The 24,690-nt window shown below is 61.0% G+C and overlaps 1 protein-coding gene across 1 annotated transcript; it reads right to left on the reverse strand.

Annotated features, from left to right (window-relative positions):
• Positions 1-6,078: 6,078 nt before the first annotated feature.
• NR5A1 (nuclear receptor subfamily 5 group A member 1) lies at positions 6,079-24,479 on the reverse strand. The gene is made up of 6 exons (XM_074891207.1): positions 24,378-24,479; positions 23,814-23,955; positions 19,480-20,120; positions 11,454-11,573; positions 10,815-10,962; positions 6,079-6,326 (listed from the first exon to the last, which is right to left on the reverse strand). The coding sequence occupies exons 1-6, from the start codon at positions 24,477-24,479 to the stop codon at positions 6,079-6,081; spliced, it is 1,401 nt and encodes a 466-aa protein (XP_074747308.1).
• Positions 24,480-24,690: the final 211 nt, after the last annotated feature.

Below are 24,690 nucleotides of genomic sequence, written 5' to 3' on the forward strand. Positions count from 1 at the left end.
ATGTGCTGCGGCATTTCAGGCGTAGGAGCGGGGTCTCAGAGACAGCAAGACCTACACCTGGCAGCACGTTTGTGCTCTGTGCCCCCACACTCACCCTCACCTGCTGCTGCGTATTTTAATCTAGCCACATGTGTAATTAAACTCCAGCTGTGCAAAGAGGCGGGTTGTTTAGTTTGGTTTTGTTTTCTCAGGTAAGCCCCCAGTATATTTTTAAAAGCCTGGGTCTGCCCAGAGGACGGTGGGGAGGCCGAGCGGGGCTCGGTGCCTGTTCCCCCGCGCGCCGGCTGATGCCGGTGGGTGCAGGGCAGCGCCGTGCACGGCCACACTCTCTGCTACCGCTGAGAGCGGCTCCTCGCGCGCCCCGGGGCGAGGGAGCCCTTGGCTGGGCAGCCCTTCAGCCTGGGGTGAACGAGAAGATCTCCTTGAACCAGAAGAGCCCTCCTCTGCACACTTGTGTATGTGCAAGCCGGAGCGCGGCACCGTGCTGGTGCCGGCTACACTGCGCTGCTCTGAGGCGCCGGGCTCAAAGACAAGTGCTTCCAGCTATTAAAAAATATAATAAAAGGCAGCAATGCCCAGCTGGAGGACCCCAGGGCAGCTCAGCGTTGCACAGGCTCCTGTCTTCACAGCTTGTTCAACAGAGCAAAATGCTGTGTAGCTCTCGGGGATAACAGCTGCCAGGGGAGGGAAACCGTAAACCTGTGCGCTTGGTGATGAGCGAGAGACAAATCACTTCAAACCTCTTCCCCTCTTCTATTTGTTTTCTCCCAAGTAGTTTAATGAAAAGAGACCTATTTTGCCCCAGGTACCTTTATTTGAAAATTTCCAGCCAGCTCTAATGAAAATTGTGATGTAGCAGCAGCAGGCTCGCAGGAGCTCCTGCGGAGACCAAGGAGGAGCCCACCCACCCTGCAGTCCGGCAGGCAGAGCTGGGGGGCCAGAGGAGCGCTGGGCCCCAGGCACCCCTGGGAGACTTGGAGCTTAAGTGCCTTGCTCCCAATCCTCTGGGAAAGCTGCGCTGGATTGGGGATGGGATCCACCTCTTCTCTGCTCCAGTGCCTCAGCCATGCTCCTGTGAGAGCTGTGGGCATCGGGGGGGCTTCAAGTGGAAGAGGCAGCCAGTGGGTCCGTGGGGGAGGTGGGACGGGCTCCCAGTGGTGCATTAACCCCTGTGAGGATGAGGGTGGATAAAAGCCAGGTAAATACCAAACCAGTTTCAGAACCACAGAAATGAGGAGTTTTGCAGCATGGCTGTGGCTGGGAGGCAGGCATGGGCTCCCTCCCCACCCCCAGTATTAGGGCTCCCCCCACAAGGACTCAATTCACTCGGAGAGGCCGCACGTTCCCGCAGTAATGAGCTCCAGCCCAGCTGTACAAAGCTGCGTGTTGCAGCGAGCATGCGGCCCGGATTCATTACACCCTTTATGTAAGCAGGGGATGGCTGGGGGGGTTCACATATTTGCACAAACAATAAGTACCGTCTTCCTTGTCTTGGCAAACAAGAGCTCCAAGAGGCCTCCACATCCTCCATCTCTTCAAGTGATGGCTGCTTTGTTTCCCCACGATAATTTCATTATTCTGTTTGAATACATTTATATGTTGCTAAGCCACACATAGCAACATGGATCTTGTCTCCATGGCCCAGCCTTCCTCTGATCAATATTGAGTAATTCTGCAACTCTCACCATACCGCGTTAAATAAGATTGGGTTTAAAATAATAAGAAAATTATGAGTCTTTGGGATTCAAAGCCAGTAAAGCACGTGAATGTCACAGGCACCTGGGGAAACGCGGACCCTCCCCATGCCGACCTGCCAGCCCACCCTGCGGTGGGATCCCCGCTGGCGTCCGTGCCACGGTCCTTCCCGAGGGGCAGAGGGAACCTGATGCCCTGACAGAAGGAGGTGCAGCCCGTGCGACATCAACACTCTCTGCCACGATAGCGCTGGTATTTTCATTAAATCCCATTTAAACCTCATTCTTCAGCACTCTCAGAGCTTGGCGCTGTGCGCGGCCGGCTAATTACTGAGCAGGGGGAAGAAGAGGTTTCTCCTTACAGCCCCGGCCCTGTGCACGGAGGCTGCTTTGGCTCCCTGCCCTAAGGACTTTATTTCAGAGACCCCGAAAGCAGCAGGGAGTCCACGGGACGGCGGAGCCGCGCCAGCGACAGGCAGGGCTGGCCCTGCTCCATCCTACGGGCTCCGTCCTACAGCAGGTTTGGGCTGTGCCTTCTCCCAGCATGTACCCAGGAGGGACCCCTGCCCTCCCCTCCCTGCCGATACAGCTGAGATTGTCTCTCATTTGCTTTAGGTTTCTGAGAAGTTTCTGCGTGACGGGCCCACAGCACCGAGGCTCTTCCAACAGCCAGGAGGACGGCAGGTCGGAGGAGCTGGCTTCTGTGCAGAGGGCTGTCCTAGCCCAGGCAGAGCTGTTAGCCCTGCGCTTCTTCCTAGCAGCATGTGCGGGCAAAACCAAGGCAGGACTGGGGTGGCGTGGGCTCTCATGGCACTTCGTCACTGCTGAAGATCGCCCTGCTCCTCCCCAAGGGCAGGCAACCAACAGACAGGTACTTGTCGTGACTCCTGCCCAGCCTGCGTGCCGGCTCGGGGGTCTCCATGGCTCAGGCAGCCTCTGCTGGGGCAGCCAAGCTCGGCCTGGTGCAGCGCTGCCGCCAGCCGCCCCACGGCACCGCCGGCACCGTGGGGTTGTGTCTGGTGGTTGCTGCTGCCAGTAGCGCTGGTTTTGCTGGGGGACCTGGAACCAGTGGCACGGGAACAAGCCCTGCTTTGCCCATGGCAGCCCATGCTCCCGTTCCGGTGAGGACGGCACCTTCCCTGGCCCTGGCACACTGCTCTGCTGGGGCAGGGCTGGGGACAGGCTGCGTAGGAAGCACATGCGCTAAGGAAGACAGCAGCTGGCTTCAAGTCTCTTCTAAACCAGCTGACTTCAATAGCATCTTCCGCTGTTTAGGACAAAAATCCTCTCCCTGCTCCTCCCGGGGCTCCCGCCTGGCTGGCGTGGCCCCGCGCCAGCTGGGGTTATGTTTTCTCTCCCTCTGTTCTTTGCATCCAACTGGTTCTCCTGTTACTTCCCTTATGTTTAGAGCACATAAAACATGTTGGTTCTTTTGCTGATTATGATGCCAGTAAATGCTGATTTTAAAGGCAACCTCCTCTCCTTGTTGCAGTGTGTCCATGGGAAGGGGCTCGTGCTCAGGCGCGGCAACATGCCCTGGCTTTAGGCGGCCAAACGCAGCGGCGGGCGGTTTGCCCGCGGTGCCGGGGTCCAGGGCGCTGCCCGTGCCCGTGTGCTTGCTCCCGCCTTGAGCTGCGTTCTCCGGTCTTGGGCTGGCCAACGTGAATTTACATGTGGTTTGGGAACTGCAGCTCTGTGCTGCTCAGGAGAGCGAGAGCGGGATGCGGACCGTCACTCCGGTTATCCGAGTTGGCCTAGCAGCATCTCCAGCTGCTGGGGTCAGGGAGAGCCAGGGCGTGGGGCATCTCCCAGCACTGAAATACCTACAGACAGGGCATCAAGCCTCTTGAAGAGCTCTGGGCTTTGCGGTGGGTTTTCTCCCAGCCGCAGTGCGTGGCCTCTCGGCCACAGTGACCACCCAGGGCTACGTGAAAAATCCCGTCTAAGCTCATTGCCCATAAATGTTGTCATTTGTGATCTCACTTGAAAAACACACTCAGAGTCGCTATGGCAATTCCCAGCAGCACTTCCAACCAGATTCTGAGTCACCAATGCCTTGAATCACACGGCAGCAGCGACCAGCAGCCGTAGTGTCCCAGTGGCGTTCCCGGTGCGTGCTGGGGCCAAGCACTGCTCTCCTGCGGGGACACCAGGCAGGACACCCCGCCTGCCCGTGGGGAGCCAGGAGCACGGGGGGGCACCAACAGGGAGGGTTAGAAAGACAGTCAAAAAGGACAAAGTCTGCCTTTTTAAATGAACTGCAAAATTTATTACAGTGGTTTGCTCCTGACAAGGAAGTTGGTAACCTCCTGCCTGGGAAGGAAGGGTGGGGAGTGGGGAAGGGGAGGGATGAGAGGGAGAAAAGGATGTGAGACAGAGAAAGAGAGAGAGACACTTAAGGACACTTTTCATTGTCTGAAAATAAAACATTTTTTACCTCCCAAACCATTTTCTCCAGTTCTTTAAGTTCACAAAAAGAAGGTGAAACCGAACCACGGACGTCAGGAGGAAAATGCACAAACATGTTGAAAAGCAGAGACAAACATGCTCTTCTGCATCTAACAAGCTTCCACAACCCGCACGGCTCCGGGCGCAGCGTCTGCAGCTCCTCAAGGCACCGGCTCTGCGCAGAGCCGCAGCGGGCGACAGCCCCCTTGAAATGAGGAGCAAACACCCACCGTGGAAAACAAACCTGAACCAAGGCCAGCAGTGCTGGAGGAGCCCCAGCAGAGCCGGCGGGGTCCGGCCATGGCGGGGGGGCCGTGCTGGGCTGCCCTGCGGTGGGGCAGGAGGAGAGAACAGCATGGCTGAGCCCGAGAGAAAGCGGCAGCGAGAGTCCGGTGTGTCCCAGCTCAGGGGGCTGCAGCCCCCCAGTGCTGCCCAGTCGTGTTGGTGAGCCCCTGTCCCGTGGTGGGAGAGGAACCGACGGCTCTTTGCTTGGGGCTTCGGCATAGCATTTGCTGTCACACAGCAGAGCGCAACAGGGGCGTCTGGGGGCTCAGCCTGGCGTGAAGTGCAGGACAATTTTTATTACTCCTTGCCCACTTGCTTGGGCAGGTAAATGCAGGAGGGGGCTGCAAAGCTCCCCAGCTCCCCTGAGGCCCCAGGCACATGCTGGTGCAGGAGCAGCTCTGGCCTATCTGCAGCCTGGACCCGCTGCTGCCCTGGCACCTGAGCGCAGGGGCTGGACCCTGCAGCTCGCTCCTGCCCGGTGGCTCTGCCACCATCACCTGCGGGCAGGAAGGGGACAGGATCCATCCCTGGCCCTGTCCTGCCCCTTGGCTGTTCTTCAGGCACTGCCTGGACATGGCTGATGGCCGGAGCGAGGCAGGACCTGCACTGCCCGGGGCCACCAGCCCGGGGCCACCCTGTTCTCGTGCTTCGGGAACCAGCTCGGTTCATGGTGCCGATGCCACCTGGGCACTGTGACCTGCAAAGCTGTCCAGCCGTGGGGCATTGTGCTGGCACCGAGGGCACAGCAGCAGGGCCACGGGCCCAAAGTGTCCCAGGGACAGTCCCCTGCACCAGCTACCAAATCGCTTAGAGCCTTTGCAGCAAAGCTCTGACATCCCGGAGACGTGCTGACCATGGATCCCTGTGGGCTCCAGGCACTGCAGCTGCCATGGGCTGCAAAGCCGCGGCTGCTGCCTCCAGCACCAGCGAATGCTGAGAGAACAAATCTCAGTCGAGGGCTCAGCACTGCCCATCCCTGCCTGCCCTCGCTTGGCTGGGGCAGCGGCGGGACGCAGAGCAGGCAGCAATGCTGCAGGGAGCCAGGAGTGGGGACCCCGGCACGTGCACCTTGGGGTCCCAGCATGGCTGCGTGGGGCTGACACCTCCAGCCCCAGCCCTGCCATTCTGCTGGGCTCCTGCAGAGACCCTCTGCCTCCCTGCCGGTGCCTGGGGACGCCCCGACCGCTGCAAAACCACAACCTCGGGGGGTTCACCTCACCTCTCCCCTGCCCTGTGCACGAGGGGCCCTGAGACATGGGGCAGGGTTGGGGGAAGGATGGCAGCGGTGAAGAAACAGCTGGTAGGGACAGCAGGAGAGAAGCATAAATAGGAGAAAAGCCGGGACAGGCTTTACCCTTCCTTCACACTGCAGAGCCGAGTTGGGCAGGCGACCAGTTGGGCACTGCGTGTGCAGAGGAGCCGGGGGTCAGCGCTGCCGATGGGGCAGCCAAGCCCAGGGCCCCACGGGCATGAACCGTCCTTACTGTGTATTAAAATAAACCATCTGGGAATTTTCCAATAGCACAGGTTAAATAGCATCACTGAGAAAGGCGGGGTGGGGAGGTGGTGCTGGCCCCCCCGGCACGCGTCCTGCCCCCGCTGCGCTGCTGGCAGCACCAGGGCTCCGCCGGGTCCGTGCTGGCGGCCGCGCTCAAGTCCGCTTGGCGTGCAGCATCTCAATGAGGAGGTTGTTGCAGGGCACCTCCCCGCTCAGGTGCTTGTGGTAGAGATACTCCTCTGCCTGCATGCTCAGCGCCCGGACCTCCGCCAGCCGCAGCAGCAGCTGGCGAAACTTGTCCGTGGAGTGGGGGTAGTGGCAGACCGTGTACTCCAGCAGCGCCGCGTTGGCCTTCTCCTGAGCGTCCTTAGCCAGCGTGTGGTTCTCCAGGTACTTCACATCTGCAAGGGAGGAGGAGGAGGATGATGGGGAAATGGGGCCAAACCCACGTGTCCGCCCTATCTGTGCTGTGCTGCGCCAGGAGGGACCCACACTCCTGTGACAACACACCTTGTGCATGAAAACAGAGCACAGGAGGGGTCCTGTGCCCTGTCCCTGCCTGGCCATGGGCTCCCCAGCCCTACCCTGCCTCCCGGGTCTCCCCCATGCTGAAGACAGACACCCAAACCCCCCAGCAGCAGGAGGGCTGGTGCCCCCCGTCCTCGCTGCCCAGGAAACTGCAAAACCAAAAACGTGTTCCAGCTGCGCCCATGCACAGGGAGCCATTGCCATCAGCCCTCTTTAATTCCTGAAGGTCAAGGAAGCGGCTGAATTAATTCCCCGTTAAACCTGGCCTTTCCAGTGTGGCAACCGGGCTCCCCAGCCTGGAAACCCTAATCCTCTGTGCCTCGCCAGGGTCGCAGCAGCTCCCCCCTCACCCTGCTGCCAGTTCTGCTGCCTGCAGGGTGGGGAGCAGCGCAGCAGGCAGCGGCACCGAGGTGCAGGCAGGGTCTGGCAGCCCAGAGGCCACTGCCACCCCGATGGCAGCGCTGCAGGAGCTGGGGCACACACAGCCCCAGGGCAGAGATTGTCCCTGGGCACCAGCCACGGCAGGAGGGTGGCTGCAGGGACAACCCAGGCTGGCAGGTCAGGGTTTCTCCAGGCTTTTGGGGCAGCCTAAGTTGGGGTCTGTCCTCTGAGGATACTGCCTCGGTGCTCGGGTCGCCACGAGTGCTCCGTGAAGGAAGAACCGATTTTTAATCTGCGCGGCATGTCATTAAACCAGCCCCGCACGCAGCTCTCAGTGGCTCTGCCCCATCAGCCGGCTGCAGCGATGGCATCTCGGTGCCCGCCCGCAGGAGCCCTTGCTGCAAACCCCGGCACCGAGCCCATTTGGGGCCCGTTTGGGGCAAGTGGATTTAGTAGATTTACTGCACGGCATGGAGGCACCCAGCAGTGCTGCGCTTGGTAACGGCGCTGCCGGCTCTGCTGCCCGCCTCCAGCCACTGGTGCACAGCCAGGTTTGTTCTGGCAGCCCGGACACATCCCCACCACGGGCTGGGAACAGGGAAATCTGGGCATGGGTACTGGCCAAGGCGACTGGGAGTTTGGGGGGGTATTTCTGGTTTTCATCCCAAAAAGCAGGGAGCTGAAAGCAGCTGTACCCAGAGGGCTGAGCAGCTCTCGGGAGGGCAAAGCGCGGTGCCAGTGACGGAGGTGCCTGGGCAGGAGGGAGCAGACAGGCACTGAGTGGGGGTGTCCATGGTGCCCCCCACTACCTGGCTCTCCTTGGGGGGCCACGGCACCCAGCGCTGCTCCAGCCCAGCAAAGCTGGGACTCCCCGGCCTGTGCTCGGGCAGAGCCCAGGGAGCAGAGGCACAGCGTGGGGGGGGCTGGGGGACCCCTGGGGACACACAGCCCCCAGCCATGCCCACGGCCGGGCCGGGCACTCTGCGGAGCAGGCACAGAGCACCGCGGGTCGTGCCAAGATGCACTTTATCAGATCACCCTTCCCTTTTCACTCCTGCGGCACATTTGCTCCTATTGTGGCCGTCTCCCTTCTACCCAGGTTGTTGTTATGAAATCTCTTTATCTGCATAAGGTTATTGTGCATGTCATTAAAAAAAAGAAGTTATATTGATAAATGTCAAATCTATCCCCTGAGTTGGCTCAACAATAGCTAGTTCTACTCGATGAACTCACCTGGTTCTCTGAAAGACCCTATTCACTGTTTAATTGAATATTTGAATAATCTTTTCATTCCTGCAAGGAATAAAGAATGTTGTCCAAATAACATTGACTCACTTCATTTAGAGACACTGCAGCAGTTGCAAAGACTGTCCTGTGACAAAGCCTCCCATCACACATACAGATATGCCTGGGATTATTTCTATGCCCTCAAGTGTTCTTCCTATTCACAGCTCCTTTTGTTTGGGAGAAGCTGCTGATAAATTGCAAACGCTTAAGGGAATGTGGGCTATAAAAGCCTCTCTTCCTCCCCTCCCCAAGAGTAGCTGCTTCATGAATGTAAGTCATGAAATCGAATGATAGGTCAATCCATTAAGGCTCTATTAAGCCCTTCTGTAGAACAAAGCTAACCTGTGCCGTCCTCATAAATATTGCTATTTTGAGAAGCCCTAATTTTAATTAAATCTCTTTACCTGCTCAGGAGAGAAATCTATTTAGAACTCAAATGGCAGCTCTTGTGAGCGGGGCTTGGCTTTGACTGTGCTGTGGCAGAGTGGTAAATGTGGAAATTCTCTTGTTAAAGGCAATTACATCCTGCACATAATACACAATCCCATCCTCTACAGCTGAGCCTGCGAAGGGCAAATTACTCCAAGTGAGCTCTGCAGTATGGAGAGAAAAAGTTGAATTTGGGGCAAAATGATGTATGGGAAAATACAGCTATTCGATTCCACGCCCTCCCGGAAAGCTGCTGCTCCGGGGAAGCGGAACCGCAGCCACAACTGGCACAAGCAGCCGCGGCTGCCGGCGCTGGCTGCGCTCTGGGGAGATGCTGCTCCTGTTTGTGTGCCGGGGGGCAGCAAGGGTACGTGGGGCCCTCCCTGTGCTGAGCCTGTGGGGCAACAGCCAGGGAAGGTCCTGGCTCAGGCACGAGCCCCACCAGCTCCTTTATTTCACAGCCCGGGCACTGTTTGTGCCACACCTTATCACTGCTTGAACAGCAAATTTTCATATCTAATTTCTCTGGATTTCAAAACAGCTCTAGAGGAAAAGAAAGCCACAGGACGGGACGGCAGCACGGCTCCCGCGCCCCGACACCCACCCTGCCCAGGTCCCTCGGGCACCCGCAGCCGCCGGACCAGCCTACTAATGGGGACATATCCCCAGCACATCCCAGTCAAACCAGTTGCTCCTGCAGACCGTACTGGGCCCCTGGGATGGGGGAGTGGATTCCCACTGCCTGCAGAGTGTCAGGGCTCCCACTTAACCCATTAACCCAGTGGCAGCGCTGCTCGTGGAGCGGGCTGGCTCCTCAGCAGCAGTGGCATATGGTGATATGAACTCTCCCTTGAGCACAAACCACCAAACACACAGCAGGGCCCGTACGGCGCAGAGTGCTGCTGCACTTGGCAATGAGGCCCAGAGCCACTGGCAGGACACCCCTGGATGGGACCCCACAGATGCTGAAGTGCAAACACAGACCGAGGCATTGGGACAGGGACGGGGATGAGTTGGGATGGGGATGGGGATGGAGACAGGGCTGGCCCAGGCTGGGCTCAGCATTTCGGCTCAGCACCAGCACCCGGCTGCTGCAGCGACCCAAACACAGGTTTCCCTGGGGAAATGCCGGTCTCTGCCCCATCCGGGTGCACGCAATTCGCAGCAGCCCGTTGAGGTGTGGGAAGAGAAGCAGCCGCGGTGCCAGAGGTGTGAGCCAGGAGCGCAGCAGCCAGCTGAGACCCTCGCAGGCCCTGCCACCGTCCTCGTGCCGGGAGGTGAGATCTCCCACCGGGACAGGGCCGAGGGGAAGGTGTCAGCACCAGTAATGAAGGCAGCTGGGCAGCCTGGGGTCCCCGGGTGCTCAGCACCACCCACAGCCACACCACCCCACTGAGGGCTGAGATGGCTCCGGTGGGACTGCGATGGGCACCCCTGTCTCGGGGAGATGCCTGTGGGGAAAGGAGGCACATCCCTGGCCGAGGCAGATGGGGAGATGCTCCCTGCAGGGCAGCAGCTTGGCCAGGGCGGGAGAGGGGCAGGAGCAGGGCAGGATTGGGGCAGGATCGGGGCAGGAGCAGGGCAGGGGCAGGGGCAGGGCAGGGGCAGGGCACAGTCAGGGCAGGATTGGGGCAGGAGCAGGGCACCTCAGGGCACAATCAAGGCATAATCAGGCCAGGATCAGGGCAAGAGCAGGGCACAATCAGGGAGAGCAGCTGTGCAGCCCCGGGGACGTTGCGGGCTCTGGCAGCAGAGCCTGTGGCTCCCACGTATTTTGTCTAGGTGAGGCGGGACTGTGCGAGGCGGCTGCCTGGGCCTGACCGCAGGCTCCGGGGCTGAGCCCAACCCAGAGCCACACACAGCCCTTGCCCACTGCACGGGCCCTCTGACGCAAATCCCAGCAGATAGGTCCGTCCCCGGCTGCCGCCTCCGTCAACACGCCTGTTTTGCCGCGGCCATATCAGCCGGTTGTTTCCCTGCCCGGTGCAACGGCTGAGCCACCAAAACAGGCTCCGCTTGGCTAACAGGGTGGCAACGTCCCCCGCGGCTGGAGGCAGAGCCCGGCCCCACAGCGGGGGATATTTCGGACCCCCTGGCAAGGTGGAGAAGCCGGCAGGTCCCAACTGCTCTTTAAAAGCCCCTTCATCGCTGCTGGACCCTGGGCTGCGTGTGCTCCCTCCGGCTCCGCTCCCACCCCCCGACACCCCACAACAGCCTGGCCGTGACCCTGAGCGCGGCTGCCCGTCCCCTCTCGCGGCACTCACCGAGGCTGAAGAGGATGAGGAACTTAAGGCAGACGAACTCCTGCCGGTCCACCTGGAGCGAGTGCAAGTGCAGGACGAGCTCCTGCGCCCGCAGCACCAGAGTGTTCAGGATGGAGCCAGCCTGGGCCGCGATGGCCGACATGTCCACCTGTGGGGACGGGGACAGCATCAGCCGTGGTGGCCCCGGTCCACCCCAGAGCCGCTGCAGGGGACCCCATGCACCAGCCCAGAGTGCTGACCGAGAATTAGGGGTGTCAAAACAAAGGCTGAGGGGTGAAACGGGAACCCCATTTCTCCAGAGGCGCCCTTTGCAGGGTGGTGGCATCACAGGCACCTACATCTCCAAAAACCACCCCCAGAGAGGGAAGGGGCCCCTTCTCACGTCCCACCTCTGCAAATACAGGTGTGACTGCTGATCTTTCCATGGAAAACTTTCCTCCAGAACCAGGAGCTGGATGGCAGGATGGGATGGGACAGAATGTGATGGGATGGGACAGAACATGATGGGATGGGATGTGATGGGATGGGACCTTATGCACAAGCAGTCCCATAGCACAGCAAAAACAACTCATCCCCCCCTTCCAGCCCCACCACCCGGCCCCCGCCTCCACGCCGCGGTCTCTGCGGGTCAGCACTCACCTCCTGGCCAGTGACGAGCAGCACGCTGTGCTCCTTGCCGTGCTGCAGCTGCCGGTAGACGTGGTCAAACACCAGCAGCTCGCTCCAGCAGTTCTGCAGCAGCTTCATCTGGTCCCCCACCTGAAAGACACCCAGAGCCGCGCCGCTGACACCCATCATGCCGGGACACGGCCATGGGGGCAGGTGGTGTCCGCACCAGTTTGTTCCCAGCTGGCAGGAGGGGGCTTCCAGCCCCCCAGCTTCGCATTTGAGGGGCAGCTCCATGCTCCAGCCCTGCGGTACTGATGGCTCACACTCACACCATCAGCCACGATGGCATGTTGCCACATTAGCGTGGACCTGGGCAGGATTCACCCCCATCTGTGCCTCACCCTGAACACAACAGAAAGGGGGTTTCTAGGAGACTGTCATCAGTGTGAAAAAAACCCCCCTATTTTCACTGCTCAAGTGCCCAGAGGTAGAGCAGCGAGTCCAGTCATCAGCGCCGCTGCATGAAGCAGAGAGAGGATGAGGCCTTCTGTCACCAGGATGGGCAATGCCTTGGCACAGCCATGGCATCAACATGACATGTGGAGACAGGACAAACCCCTACCTCCCCCTAAGGGCCCTGGTGACCTGATCCACAGAGACTTGCCCAGCCCCAGGTCTGCTCTGTGCATGCGTTTGCTCACCAGCCCATCGCGGGGGGTGCAGGGAGCATCACCCCCCTCCCTCAGGAACCCAGCTCCTCCAGGTGGGACGGGACTTATTCCTCCAGGACTTTGTCCCTGATCCTCGCAGCCTGGCAAAAGCCCCATTTTTTTAAGAACCTGAAACCTTCCTCACCACCGCTACCTGCAGAACATTCCCCAAAGTCCCCCCCACACATTTACACGTGGAAATTGCAGTCTGACTGTGAACAACCTCCTAGCAAGGAGATGCTGCGTCTGATTAATGAAACACTAATTGCAAAGCCCTGCCCTGTCTCCTGGTTCCCACGTCCTCCCCGCTGGTGTGTAACTGGGCTGGATGTTGTGCCCCACTTCATTTCACCTCCAGCATCCCATGCGTCTCCTCCAGCCCTCTCCCTCTGTGCTGGGGAGGAGGAGAGGATGGCAAACCCCACACCCATGGCACTGGTTAGTGCCTATAGGGAGGGTTGCAACCTCCAGCACCCCACAGCCGGGCTGCACCCTCAGGCTCGTTGCCCCACGCATGGCACCCACCCCGCGCCCCGCAGACAGACCCAGCCCAGCAGCGGGGGCCCCTCGGGAGGGCAGCGAGAGCTGGAGCTGCACCCCCAGCACAGGGGACCCCGGGCTGGAGGAGAGGAGACGGGCTGCGTGGCTGTGCAAGGCTTTGAAGCAGCTCAGTGTGTTTCGGTGGCACTTGCTGGCTCTTATCAGCACAGGTTTTCCCCCACCAGGCACAACCTCCCTGAAGAGCACAGAAATCTTTAACAAAATGACCGCTGGCCGCGTCCCGGGGTGGGAGGGAACACACAGCTGCTGCACAAAAGGCCCTGTGTCTCCAGGCAGCCCCTCTGGATACTTTAAAATGGAAGAAGACAGTATCTAGCCTTGCCTCCCTGCCTGGGATGGCAGGTTTGGGCAGGGGGGCAGCACAGCACAGCCGTGGGGGAGCTGCCAGCCATGGGGCATCGCCGCACCCTGCTGCCCTGCCCACACAGCAGCACACACATGATCACATGCACGTTTGCATGTGTGCTGGTGTGTACGTGCAGGCACAGGTTTGAGTGTCCACAACCATGCTTTCAAACAAATGCCTGCAGTTGCCTCTGGCGAGACGCTCAACCCAGGACACAAACTGCAAAGACCCCCAGAGGCCTCGCGGGAAAGCCGCTGGGCTGCCGGCGGTGCCAGGGATGGGCAGGACGAGCTGCCAGCACCAACGGCTGCGTTGGGCAAAACCAAGAGTCCTGCCAGGCCCCCGTGCCCAGAGTTGTGGTGGGACACGGGGCACGCTGTCATCCTGGCTCGCGGAGCAGGCACGCAGCGCCGCTGCCTTCCTCACCGCCCCGCCAAGAACCACCGCAGGCTTCGTCCCCTTGGCGCTGCTCACCGTGGGACCCCAACTCCTTTCTGCAAAACACTGAACCCCCACCCTGCCCGGAGCCCCCCTCTCCTGCAAGGCTGATCTAGGGGAAGGGCTGGGGGTTATCAGTAATACTTCCCCGCAGAGCAAATTCAGCGCCAGCAGGAGAGCTCTGCAGTGCCATTGTGCTCGCTGCCTTTAATAGAAGGAAGACAGATGCAGTATCACCGGACTGGATAATACCCTCATTTTGCTGAAGAGGCTGCAATAAACCAGTGCTGGGAGATTGCAAAAGGAATAGAAGTCAGATGAGAAAGAGCTTTATGGTCTTGGAGCCCAGCACTCCCCGCGAGCCACCGGGATTTGTTTCTCAAGTGCGGTGGGTGGTCAGAGCTGGACGCACAGCAGCGCGGGGAGGGAGATGCGGCGCAGCAGGCAGCGACAGCGGCTGGGGCTGCGGTGCCTGCGCCTGCCCGACGGCACAAAACCCACCTGCAGAGAGGTGCAACGGGGCTGCCAAGGCCACATCACCTAAACCAGCAATGGAGCCATGGCACATGGCCCTATAGTTCAGCTGCTGAACAAAGAACTGGGGAAAAGCTCATTCTGCTTCAAAACAAAATGGAGATTTTCTGCGTTCGTGTTGACCTCCGCCCCAAGGCGAGTGGCTGGCTGTGACCGTGGCCAACCCTCGCAGGGAGCCAGGCTCCTGGCACGGCAGCACGCTGCCAGCCCAGCTCAGCCAGTGCTGAGCTCCTCGCGCCGGCTGAGTCGCAGCCTTGTTTTGGAAGCTCCTTCCTGTGCCTCATTCCTGAGCGGGAGGAGCTCCGGAAGGGACAGACTGAAGGTTTAGCCCTGAAAATGGTTTTAAAAAATTCAGCTTTCCCAAAAGGAAGCATTTCAACAATTTTGAAATCTTCTTCCTTTAAAAATCACTAATCAGCTTCTCCCATGGGTTCAGCTCCCTCGGCAGAGCACCTCCCTGCATCCCGTCCCACTGCGGCCACCGGACCCACATGGCCACAGAGAGGGGGGCATGTGGTTGGGAGTGTGACGGGACGGGCTGGGGTCTCTGGGGGCCAGACAGGGCTCTGGGACATCTCCAGGGACCCCAGCACCAAACTGGGTGTCCCTGTGCCCCAGGCTGGGGTGGCAGCGGGAATCAGCCCAGTGGGCATCCCCCGGCCAGGCGGCACGCATGCACTCTCACCTTTAAAAGCTAACCAAACAGTCTTTCTCTTTAATGTCAAGGCTTTTCAACAGACTGTTTTATCAAGAACCTGATGCAAGCTGTCTTTAAGATTTTTTTTTTTTTAAAGCAAGCATTTAACCCATTCACAAAACATGGCAGCAAAACCCTCCCCATGCAGGGAGAGCATTCCCCTGCCGCTGGCCACTGAAAGCACCTTGCTGCTGAACGCCTGCAACCCACAGAAAAATGCATTTCCCTGCAGCAAATGGGTTGGGAGCGAGGCCTGGAGGGCACGAGGGTGTGCAGAGGCACGGCCAGCGCTGCTGGGCTGCAGGACCCTCGAGCCAATATAGTTTTAAACCTCCTGCAGCCCTCATTGTGGGTTCATAGGCACGAGGTGAGGAAGCCCCTGGGAGGGTTGGGACTCCCCAAAATGTGCCCAGGCCACCCCAGCACCTCAGCACCCCAAAACCAAACCCACTGGGATGGCACAGCCCCGCTGTGTTCACTGCTCCCTGCGTGGCTGGTCCTGGGCATCCCCTGCCTCGGGTGCCACCACCTGCCCTCCCCCATCTCGGCAGAGCTGTGAAGCAGATGGACACACCAGCAGCCCCGCTTTGCTGAGTGGGTCCCCAGACATCAATCCCTGGCCTCTCCCCACCCAGCCTCGGCACGCCGCGCGCACGAGGAACGCTTGGATGCCCCCCAGGGATGCTCCCCAGGCCTCCTCCCAGATCCCTGGTGCAGGATTTGTCCCAGCAGCAGCCGTGTGGGTGCACGGCACACGGCAGCACCCCGAGTCTCAGCCCGGGCAATTACCGGGTGCGAGCAGGACCCGTCACCTCGGCTACCGACAAGTGTGAAAGTGGATTACCATCTGCCAGCCACCGCAATCGAAATCCCACACAAGTCTAAGGTGTTAATGGCCAACACAGGTCCCCATCCCCCTGCCCAGATACCACTGCGATGGGCATCTTAAAGCAAAAAAACCCACCAAGACCAGTGTGGCAAGGCCAGGATCTCGTCTCCCTGCTGGCAGGGCACGCTGCTGTGGCACAGGCTACTGCTTTTTGCCAGAGCTGGCAGGCAACAAGGCTGTGTGGGCATCATGCTTCTGCATGTGTGTACCGGCAGCGAGGGCAGGGCTGTGCCAGCCGGGACGCCAGCAGGCAGGGAAAGCCATCACTTTTCCCCCAGTGCATAGGATGCTAAATATTGCGGCAGCATCCACGACCAGAAGGAGATTTTAAATCTGCCAAAAACGCTCTGGCTGTTGGCCAGGAGATGGGGTCAAGATGACCCACACATGCTAAAGGCAGAGAAGCAACTGACTGCAAATAGGCTCCGTCGTGGCTGCGAGATCTCTAACGAGAAGCAAGGGAAAGCAGCCCAGCAGAACAGCCCCAGCGACCCGCAGGTACCCCTTGGTCTGTGGGAACGGTGCTGCCCTCAGTGCGTGTCCCCCCCACCACTGGTGCCTGCCCGTGGATGGCTTTGCCCCACAGTGAGGAGGGGATCGGCATCGGCCCATCTCCCCGTGGCCGTGCCGTGCCCCAGGGACCCACCGCACGCCCAGCCCAGCCTGGCCTTCGGGCTGAAACCACGGCAATTTGTTTAACATTCCTGGCTGCTCATCCCAATCTAAAGGTCACCTCACCCCTGTGTGCACGATATTTCTATGGACGTATGGCAGTAACACCTATATAAACCAGGCTGTGCAAGATACATGTGTATAAACCAAACTGAAACCAGACACAATGAGAGTGTGCAAGCGTGCGTGTGTATGCACATCTCTCTGTCTGTCTCTCTCCATATATATATAAAAAAATTACATCTGAAAGGACAAAGTTGCCTGAGACTCATGACCCAACAAAATATATTTCACCCCCGGCCCATATTTTTCTTCCTGAAGAGGTGCTGCAAATCTTCCCTCAGTCCTGACACATCTCATCTAGACTCAGTTAAAGTTCGTATTTATGGGCGTCAGCGCTGACCTCTTCCACCTCCGCCCGCGCGGCCTCGCGCCGCGGCTGCCTGGCCGGCCCTCGATAAACAAGCGGGCCCCCAAATCCCCCTCTGCCGCGCGGCATTATTAGTCTTGCCTCCGAAGGCCAGCGCAGTCCGTAATTCTCTGCCTGGTGACACGAGATGAACACCGCGACATCAGTCTCCCCGGCGGATTGGCATGGGGACCCTCGTTTGTCAGTGGCAGACTGACAGAATTACTGGCCCTTAAATGAAACGATATATCTGGGAAGTTAAATCTGTTTTCAATCTGACTGCCCCGCGCCTGCGGGCAGACGTGGCGTGTGAGCCGATGTCAAGAGGCCATTAGCCCATCTCCCCCCTCCTTCCCAGGGCGCAGCGGTGGAGCTGGGGGGGCTCTCCCCAATGCCCCCCCCCAGCCACCCCGCTGGGCAGAGACGGCAAGGCACCTGGTCTGCCTCTGCCCATCGCCAGGCTGCTAGCGTGGGAATGGGAATGGGAATGGGAATGGGAATGGGGACAAGAGCAGCCAGCTCCAGGGGGACCTGCTCCCGCTCTCCCTGGGCAGGGAGCAGGGCATGTCCTGGCCAGCAAGAGCCGGGTGTCCCTGTGCCCCCGAGGGTTTGCTCCCTCCTCTCCAGGCTCCCTGCGAGGCCAGGGGGAGAAGCCAGCTGTCTGCAAAACAGCCCCGCGGCAGGAGCACGTGGGTGCTGGGAGCCTTCAGGCAGGGGACACCATGCAGGGGGTCACCTGCCTGCACCCCCTCCCTGCTTGGCATCATCCCGGCGTGACGCCCTGGAGCGATGTCCCAGCACAGTGCCCTTCCAGCCTGGATCCCCACACCGGCCTCAGCCACAGCCCTTCCCCATTTGGGAACGGGGTCCCCCACCTTCCCACAGACGTTCCCAGGGCTGCTGACCCCCCCTGCTCCGAGGAGCCCTGAGCACCCGGCGGGGACTGCCTGCGTGACGGCCATTGATCGCTCAGATCGCGATTTTACTCCGTGCTAGCGAGCTTTAGGGTAGAGCCATAAACTCTGCACTAGCAGGAGTTCATTTACCGCCCCGGCAGCTGTTTGCTTTTATGTGCCGGGCAGGAGCAGCAATGGGGTTTTGGGAGCTGCAGACCTATTCCTGCTTCCCAACAGCTTCTCTCCACGGGCCCGAGGGAAAGCCCCCGCCCTGCGCCGGAGAGGACGCGCCGTGCCGGGTGGGTGGTGGGCAGCCCCGGCACCATTTCAGTGGGGGGACACGCAGAGAGAGGGGCCCAGGCACCACAGCCCCATGCCCAGGGCTCAGACCTGCCCGGTCACCCCGTGCACCGGGAGGGAGCCAAGGCCAGGCACAGCCACATGTTCTCACACTCTCTCTGGAGCCAGGGTGGGACGTTGGTGTCCTGCGGTCCCTGGCCCTGTGAGACACTGAGGATCTGCCCCACGCTCATGGGATGATGGCAAAAGGCACGAGCCCCCCGGGGTAGCAGGATGGACGGGGACGCCCAACCGAGCTGCCATCCCTGGGCACTGCACCCCGTGTCCTGGGCACAGCAGGGGACGTGTCCCGCTCCCGGCAGGACACCGGTGGCCCTGCCCAGGTGAGGCCTCTGGCACTGCTGTCCCCTCCAGAGCCCCACGGGAGGAGGAGCGCCCGCTGACGCGGATTCACACGGAAACAGCCTATTTTGGTGGCGCAATCAGGCTGACAATGGAGCTACAAGGCTACGCGGCAATGCAGCCGGGAGCTGAATTTACACTGTTTACAATATCTCCTGCAAAACAACAACCACCCTGTTCCCAAAATCCAGGCTGGACGCTGATATGATTGAAATAAGCCTGACCCACCCCCACAATGCCGCTTCCTGACACTGTTCTGGCAGCCAGGGGCTATTTTGAGCCACAAGGCTCTGCCACGCTCGGCCCCACGGCACCCTGTGGGGTGGGCACAGGGAAGAACCTGGCCCTGTCCCGGGGCAGGGTCCCCACGGCCCCGTGGGAGGAAGAGGATTTCGGCCAGAGCCAGGTAGCACAGCCACACACTGGAAGCACGGGAAGGCACCCGGGTCTCCCAGACAGCCCGGGATGTGGCTCTCTGGGTTTTGGCCACATTGCAAAATTTTGTCTCCCATTTTTGCACCAGTTTGGGATCCTAAGTCAGCCCAGGATATGAATGGAAAACAACTGAAATTCTGGCAAGGTTTGCACAGTGGCAGAGGCTGCTCCCCCCGCTGCTAATCCACCCCTTAGCCCCAGTAAGTATTTGGTGGGATTTGCAAGAGGGGGTGGCTCAGCTCGGGGGGGATCAGCTCCACGTCCCCCAGCCCGGCACGCTCACGGGCTGCCGGCAGCAGAAGCGGCTCTGGAGGAGGCTTGGTGGTGTCCCCCACCCCGGCCAGCCCTGCCCCGGCTGCCTGGTGCTAATAGGCACCCACCTGACAGCATCGATTTTCCTCCTAAAGGCGGAGGAGAGAATTGTCTCAACTATAATTCCTCAATGTTACATTTTTCAATTATATCTTGAGCTTGACACCGCAGTCACTCTGCCGGCGATTGCTTTCACACCTGCCCCCGCCGTGATGAATCTGAAATCATTAGCCCCATGGCGACAGCGGGAATCGCTCCGGCGATGCAGCCGGGCCCCGGTGCCACCAGCCCTGATGCACGGGGAGCCGGGAGCGGGATGGGGATGCACCAGCAGATCTGCAGTGGGGCTCGTGCCCACTGGTGTTGCCCCGTCCTCACGGCATTTCAGCCCCAACCCTGCCTGCCTCTCATCGCCCGTCCAGCGCAGCATCCCTCCCCCCTGCCCAGGCTCCTACCTCCAGCTCCTTGAAGAAGATGCAGCTCCGTGCCCACTCTACGATGGCGAAGAGGGTCTGGTCGGCCATCTTGCACATGAGGCCGAAGGTGCTGAGCTTCTCATGCCGGCCTTTGCCTTGCTCTTGCTGCAGGCAGGCCAGTATCCGCGCCTTCACCTGGGCCTCGTCGGGCTCCAGCTGCAGCAGCTTCAGGATGACCTCAGGGATGTCGGGAGGGGAGTTGCTGGGGTAGGTCTCTGGGTACATGTAGGCGGACATGGACTCGTGCGCATTTGTGTAGTGGTCCGGGTACTCGGACTTGATGGTGCGGTTGGGGAAGGAGGAGTAGTGGTAGCCGGCGAGCGGCACGTGGCTGGGCACAGTCATTCCTAGGGAGGGCGTCCCGTAGGGGCTGCGCTCGTAGTCGCCGGGCGTCAGGGCGGCAGGGTTGGGTGGCAAGGTCTTGGACATGGTGTGGATGCTGTGGATGGTGGAGGACAGGCTGTAGTCGTTCTGCACCGGGGACATGAGCTGAGGCACTGTCTCCAGCTTGAAGCCGTTGGCACGGATCAGAGCTTTCTTCTGCTGCTTTAAGGCACGGTCCCGCTTGTACATGGGTCCAAACTTGTTCCTCCCTCCGCGCATCCGATCTGCACGCACAGCTGGGGGGCAGAGAGAGGGCAGAGGCTGCGGTGAATCTGCCCAGAGGGAGACCAGCGCTTCCACGCCACACGGAGAAAATAATGGGGGGAGGATTTAGTGGCCAAACAGGGCTGGGGGGCACCAGGGAGACCTTCCCAGAAAGCTGCCATCAGGCTGTGCCGCTCCCAGCCCAGCCACGGACATGGCATGGCAGGTTCTGGTGCCTGGCCCTGGCTCTAGCCTTGCTGCTCTTGCCTTAGAGCCTCGGGAATTGCAGGAAAGGAAGAGACATTTGGCTTCAACTGCAAAATGGCCTGGGGGATAAAGCAGCTTGCATCCCTCACAGGTTGAGGGGGCAGCCCATGAAGTCCGGGCAGACAAGGGGGCTCGACACCCACTTTCATTTTTACGACCCCTGACTCTAGACCAGCCCTGGGATTTCCTTCTTTCTGCAGAGCCTGGGACCCCATGGCCCCCTCAGGAGCCCGGTTCACCCTCATGCAGGCTGCACGTGCTTCTTTCCTGCAAATCTCTGCCCCTCTCACGGGCAGCATGGCTGGCAGGTCCCTCTGGGCACACTGCACCCTGCAACAGGGCTGCGCCGGCTTTCGGGCAGGGTCCTGCCCATCCCTGCCGGGTGTGACTACGGCCGAGGGGCTCTGCCGGAGCGTCCCACCGGCACAGTCACTCTGACGACCCCACCGCAATCTCCTGGCTGGAGAGAAGCAGATGTTCCCTCCGAAGCCCGAAGAAACCCAAGAATGTGTCAGCACGCGAGGGAGCAGGTGCTTCTCTGCAGCCCGAGCTCGTCCCCCTGCACCACCCCGCTGCGCTCTCGGGGGCTGCTGCCCTCGGCCCACCCTTGGAAGAGCCTCGGCTCGCTGGAAGCTGGGAGCTGGCGGGCGGTGCAGAGGGATGGAAGGGATCACGCCAGCAAGCACAGCCCGTGGACTGAGCATCAAAAGGAAAAAAACCCTCTGCTAGTTTGCGTCCCTGCTGACAGCAGGCGGGTCTTGCTTTTTTGTCTCAGCTGTTCCCTCTGCCTCTCTTTCCCCTACTTCTCCTGGGGGCCGCTGGAAGCGCAGCCAGCCCCCCCGGAGAGCCAGGCCACCTCCCAAACTCTCCCCAGGCAGGCTGGAAATGCGGGAGCGTCGCCGGGAGCAGCAGCATTTCCAGGGCGAGCAGGAATGTGCTCCCAGGGGAGCCGCCCTGCGCTTCCTCCCTCATTCTTTATTCATGAAAACAGCATCTCGCTGGGAGCACGGCGGCCAGGGCATCCTCAGAGGCGAGGGGTGCTGGGCCCCCCCCCATTCCTGAAAGCCTGCCTGCAGGCCTCTGGGCAACAGACAGCTGCCCCGGGGCAGTGCCTAACTTCAGGGGTACAAGGGGGGGTGGCAGCAGCGTGGTACCCCCACCGCGATCCCAAGCTGGCACGGGCAGGTCTGGCACCCCCAGCCACACACCGCGGTGACGCCAGCACACAGCGAAAGCCCAGCTCTCCCACCCCCCTAAAGGAACGTGTTCCCAGCACCGTTCGAGGCCGGGCCCAGCAGTGCCCAGGGATCGCATCCCAAGTGGACCCCCGTGACCCCGGGCAAGGGTGCACAGGCATGGGGCTCCCTGCTGGTGCTGCCTGCACCCCCCCCACAGAGCGAGAGGTGCCCCCAGATTAGTCTCACAAACCCTCCCCAGGCGACCGCTAGCCCACCTCCCTCCCTCTCCAGGCAGGAACACAAAGGGAGAAGAGGCCTTTGAATTCCCTCCTGCTCCGCTTTTCCTGCCGTTTGTGCCTCACTGGGGATTGGGAACAACTTGCCGTTTGCCGAGTCCCAGCTGGCTGCCGGGAAGCGACCGATGCGCCCCGACCTCCGGGGCAAGGGGGCCCGAGCGGAGCCGCTCAGGAAGCGCCTGCACCCCCCGCACCCCCCCGACAAAACCATCTGCAGGCGGACCCTGAGCCACGCAGCCGGGGTGCAGCCGGCCGGCACGGCGGCAGGAGCGGGCCCCCCGCGCTCCCCTTCCCTCGCTCCCCGCCTCGCCTGCCCTTGCCCCAGCACAGAGCCCTGGCCGAGCTCTGCCCAGCTCTCTCCCTGCCCGGGCAGGGGCTTGGGGGGTGCTCGGGGGTGCCCTGGGGTGCGGGCAGGCTTGGGCCAGGGCTATGCTGCTCTCCCCGGCCAGGCTTCGCTGCAGCATCCCTTCAGGCTCTTCGAGGGGGGCCTGTGTCAACACTGTGTCCCCAAAATCAATCAGCTGGGGCTGGCTTTTGCCCCACGGAGCCGGAGGCTCACCTTCAAAACGTCGCCTCGCATTCCCTGCCCGAAAATATCAGGAACTGGGGAAAGGTGGGCTCCGGTTTTTACCACAAAAGAGACAGTCCCACAGAAATATCACCCTCCGCCGGGTGATTCCCCCCCGCCGCGGCTGCCTGGCTGCAGGGCTCTGCTAAGGAGCCAACAGCAAGAAAATAAGCAAAAAAAGGCTGTTTGGGAGGAGCAGCCTTTCGATCCCTCAGCTGCTGCCCTCCCAGGCTGCGGGACCAGGGGAGCTCCACGGTGAGCAAGACAAAAACCACTGAAAAAAGGCAAACAGCCTGTGTCTGTCCCCCCCAGCCAGCCCAGGCACTGCCCCTGCCTGCCTGAGCCCGGACCCCCCAGCCCCCAAATCCTCTTTCAGCCCCAGTCAAAACTGCCAGAGAATGCACGGATTGATCTAGGGCACCAGTAACTCCAGTCCAGGAAGGAGAGTGAAACTGGGATCTGTTTGGAGACGGGGCTGGAAGCCGGCCCACGCTGGGAGTTTGCAGGGGCTGATTTTGCAGCTCGATGTTGTGTCTTACTCCTGCGCCTCTGCTCGCAGGCTCCCAGCCCGCTCCTGGGAGCGAGCGGCCGCGCTACGAGAACACGAGAACACGCAGTTCTTTGTGATTAACCCGCACCCTGCCCCGAGCCTCCGGCCGGCCAAGCCAGGTGAGGGGTCCCGGCCACGCATCAGCCACTTTCCTCCGCTGCAAAACATAAACGAGTTCAGGGGAAAAGAGCAGGGGGGGCGGCTGATTCTGACTGGGGGGGCTCCTTTCTGCAGCTGCTTTTGCTCTGCAGTCACTCACCAGCGATCTGTCCCCCCAAATGTATTTTGTTGGCCAGTGCTAAGAGCTGCAGAAACCGCGACACACGACTCGGGGATGTTGGGGCCCGACTCTGATGTCTCAATCGGGATCGACTTCTCTGACATGAGGGAGGTGGCGGCCGTGTGAGCTGTAATTGAGCTCCCCGAGAGTCAGACAGCCCAGAAATCTGTTATACTAAATGTCACCGAGAGGAAAAATATAATTCGTGGTGGGTCTGCAGCAGTTTTATTGCGAGTCCCATCGTTTTTAATGTTTTCCTTAAGTCTCGGCTTCTGGAATTATGTGCTTAAGGAAAACAATAATTTCTACGCTATTTCCCAGCCGTTCTGCCAGCAAAGAAAATCCTGGAAAGTTGAAGCCGTAGCGGCCAAATGCCCCGGGGAAACAAAACAAAAACAAAAAAGGGAAAAGCAGGAGGCGACGTGAAAAAACGAATTTTTTTTTAACTTGGGAGGGAAAAACGGAATCGAAGCGGCCGCGGGAATTACCGGCCCGGGGGCGCGGCGGGGACAGCGCGACCGCCGCCGGGGGAACCGCGCAGCCCCGCGCAGCCCCGCCGCAGCCGCGGAGCCCGGCCGTGTCCTACCTTCCAGGCGCATCCCCACGGTGAGGCACTTCTGGAAGCGGCAGTAGGGGCAGCGCTTGCGCTGGGTCTTGTCGATCTTGCAGTTCTGGCTCTCGGTGCAGGTGTAGTGCTTGTTGTTCTGCACCGTGCGCTTGAAGAAGCCCTGCGGCGGCGGCGGGCGGCGATGCGGAGGGCACCGGCACCCCGGCATCCCGGCACCGGGACCCCCGCATCCCGGCACCCCGGCATCCCGACACCCCGGCAGCCCGGCCCCGGGACCCCCGGCCCCGGCAGCCCGTCCCCGCGTCCCGCTTCCGTCGGAGGCTCCCGCCGCCCCCCGCCGCGATCGGGGCTCCCGTCCCGCCGCCGAGCGCGAATCCGCCGCTAACGAAAACGGGCGAGGAGCTGCCCGCGGCCCCCGCAGAGCCCCCTCCCCGCTCCCCGCACCGCCCCGGGCCCCTCTTCCCCGTGCAGCGATCCCCGCGCAGCCCCAGTCCGTCTCCCCGGTCCCCGCACAGCCCCGGTCCGTTGCCCCGGCCCCGGTCCCGTCTCCCCGGTGCCCGCACGGCCCCGGCCGGTCCCTACCTTGCAGCTCTCGCAGGTGAGCAGCCCGTAGTGGTACCCGGAGACCTTGTCCCCGCAGACCGGACAGAGCTCGTCCAGGTCCTCATCATAGGAATAGTCCATCCCCCCGGGCCCTGCTGCGGGACGAGCCGGCGGGTCAGCGGGACGGGGCGGCGGGGGCCGGGGCCGGGGACGGGGCGGGCGAGCGGCCCCCAGCCCCTGCGCGGGGTGCGGAGCGGGAGCGGAGCGCGGCGGAGACCGAGCGGCAGGTGCCGGAGCCGGAGCCCTTTATAGCGCCTGGAAGAGCATCTCCATGTTGGTGCGGGCGAGCGGC

This window comes from Strix uralensis, chromosome 21 (genome assembly GCF_047716275.1).
Source record: "Strix uralensis isolate ZFMK-TIS-50842 chromosome 21, bStrUra1, whole genome shotgun sequence".
NCBI lineage: Eukaryota > Metazoa > Chordata > Aves > Strigiformes > Strigidae > Strix > Strix uralensis.

Excerpts from the sequence above, each read along its gene's own strand:
- NR5A1 (XM_074891207.1), bottom strand. The coding sequence starts at position 24,479 with ATGGACTATTCCTATGATGAGGACCTGGACGAGCTCTGTCCGGTCTGC. Across the intron at positions 10,963-11,453 it reads TGCTCGTCACTGGCCAGGAG|GTGGACATGTCGGCCATCGC; the intron begins GTGAGTGCTGAC and ends CCGTCCCCACAG. Across the intron at positions 6,327-10,814 it reads CCTCATCCTCTTCAGCCTCG|ATGTGAAGTACCTGGAGAAC; the intron begins GTGAGTGCCGCG and ends CCTCCCTTGCAG.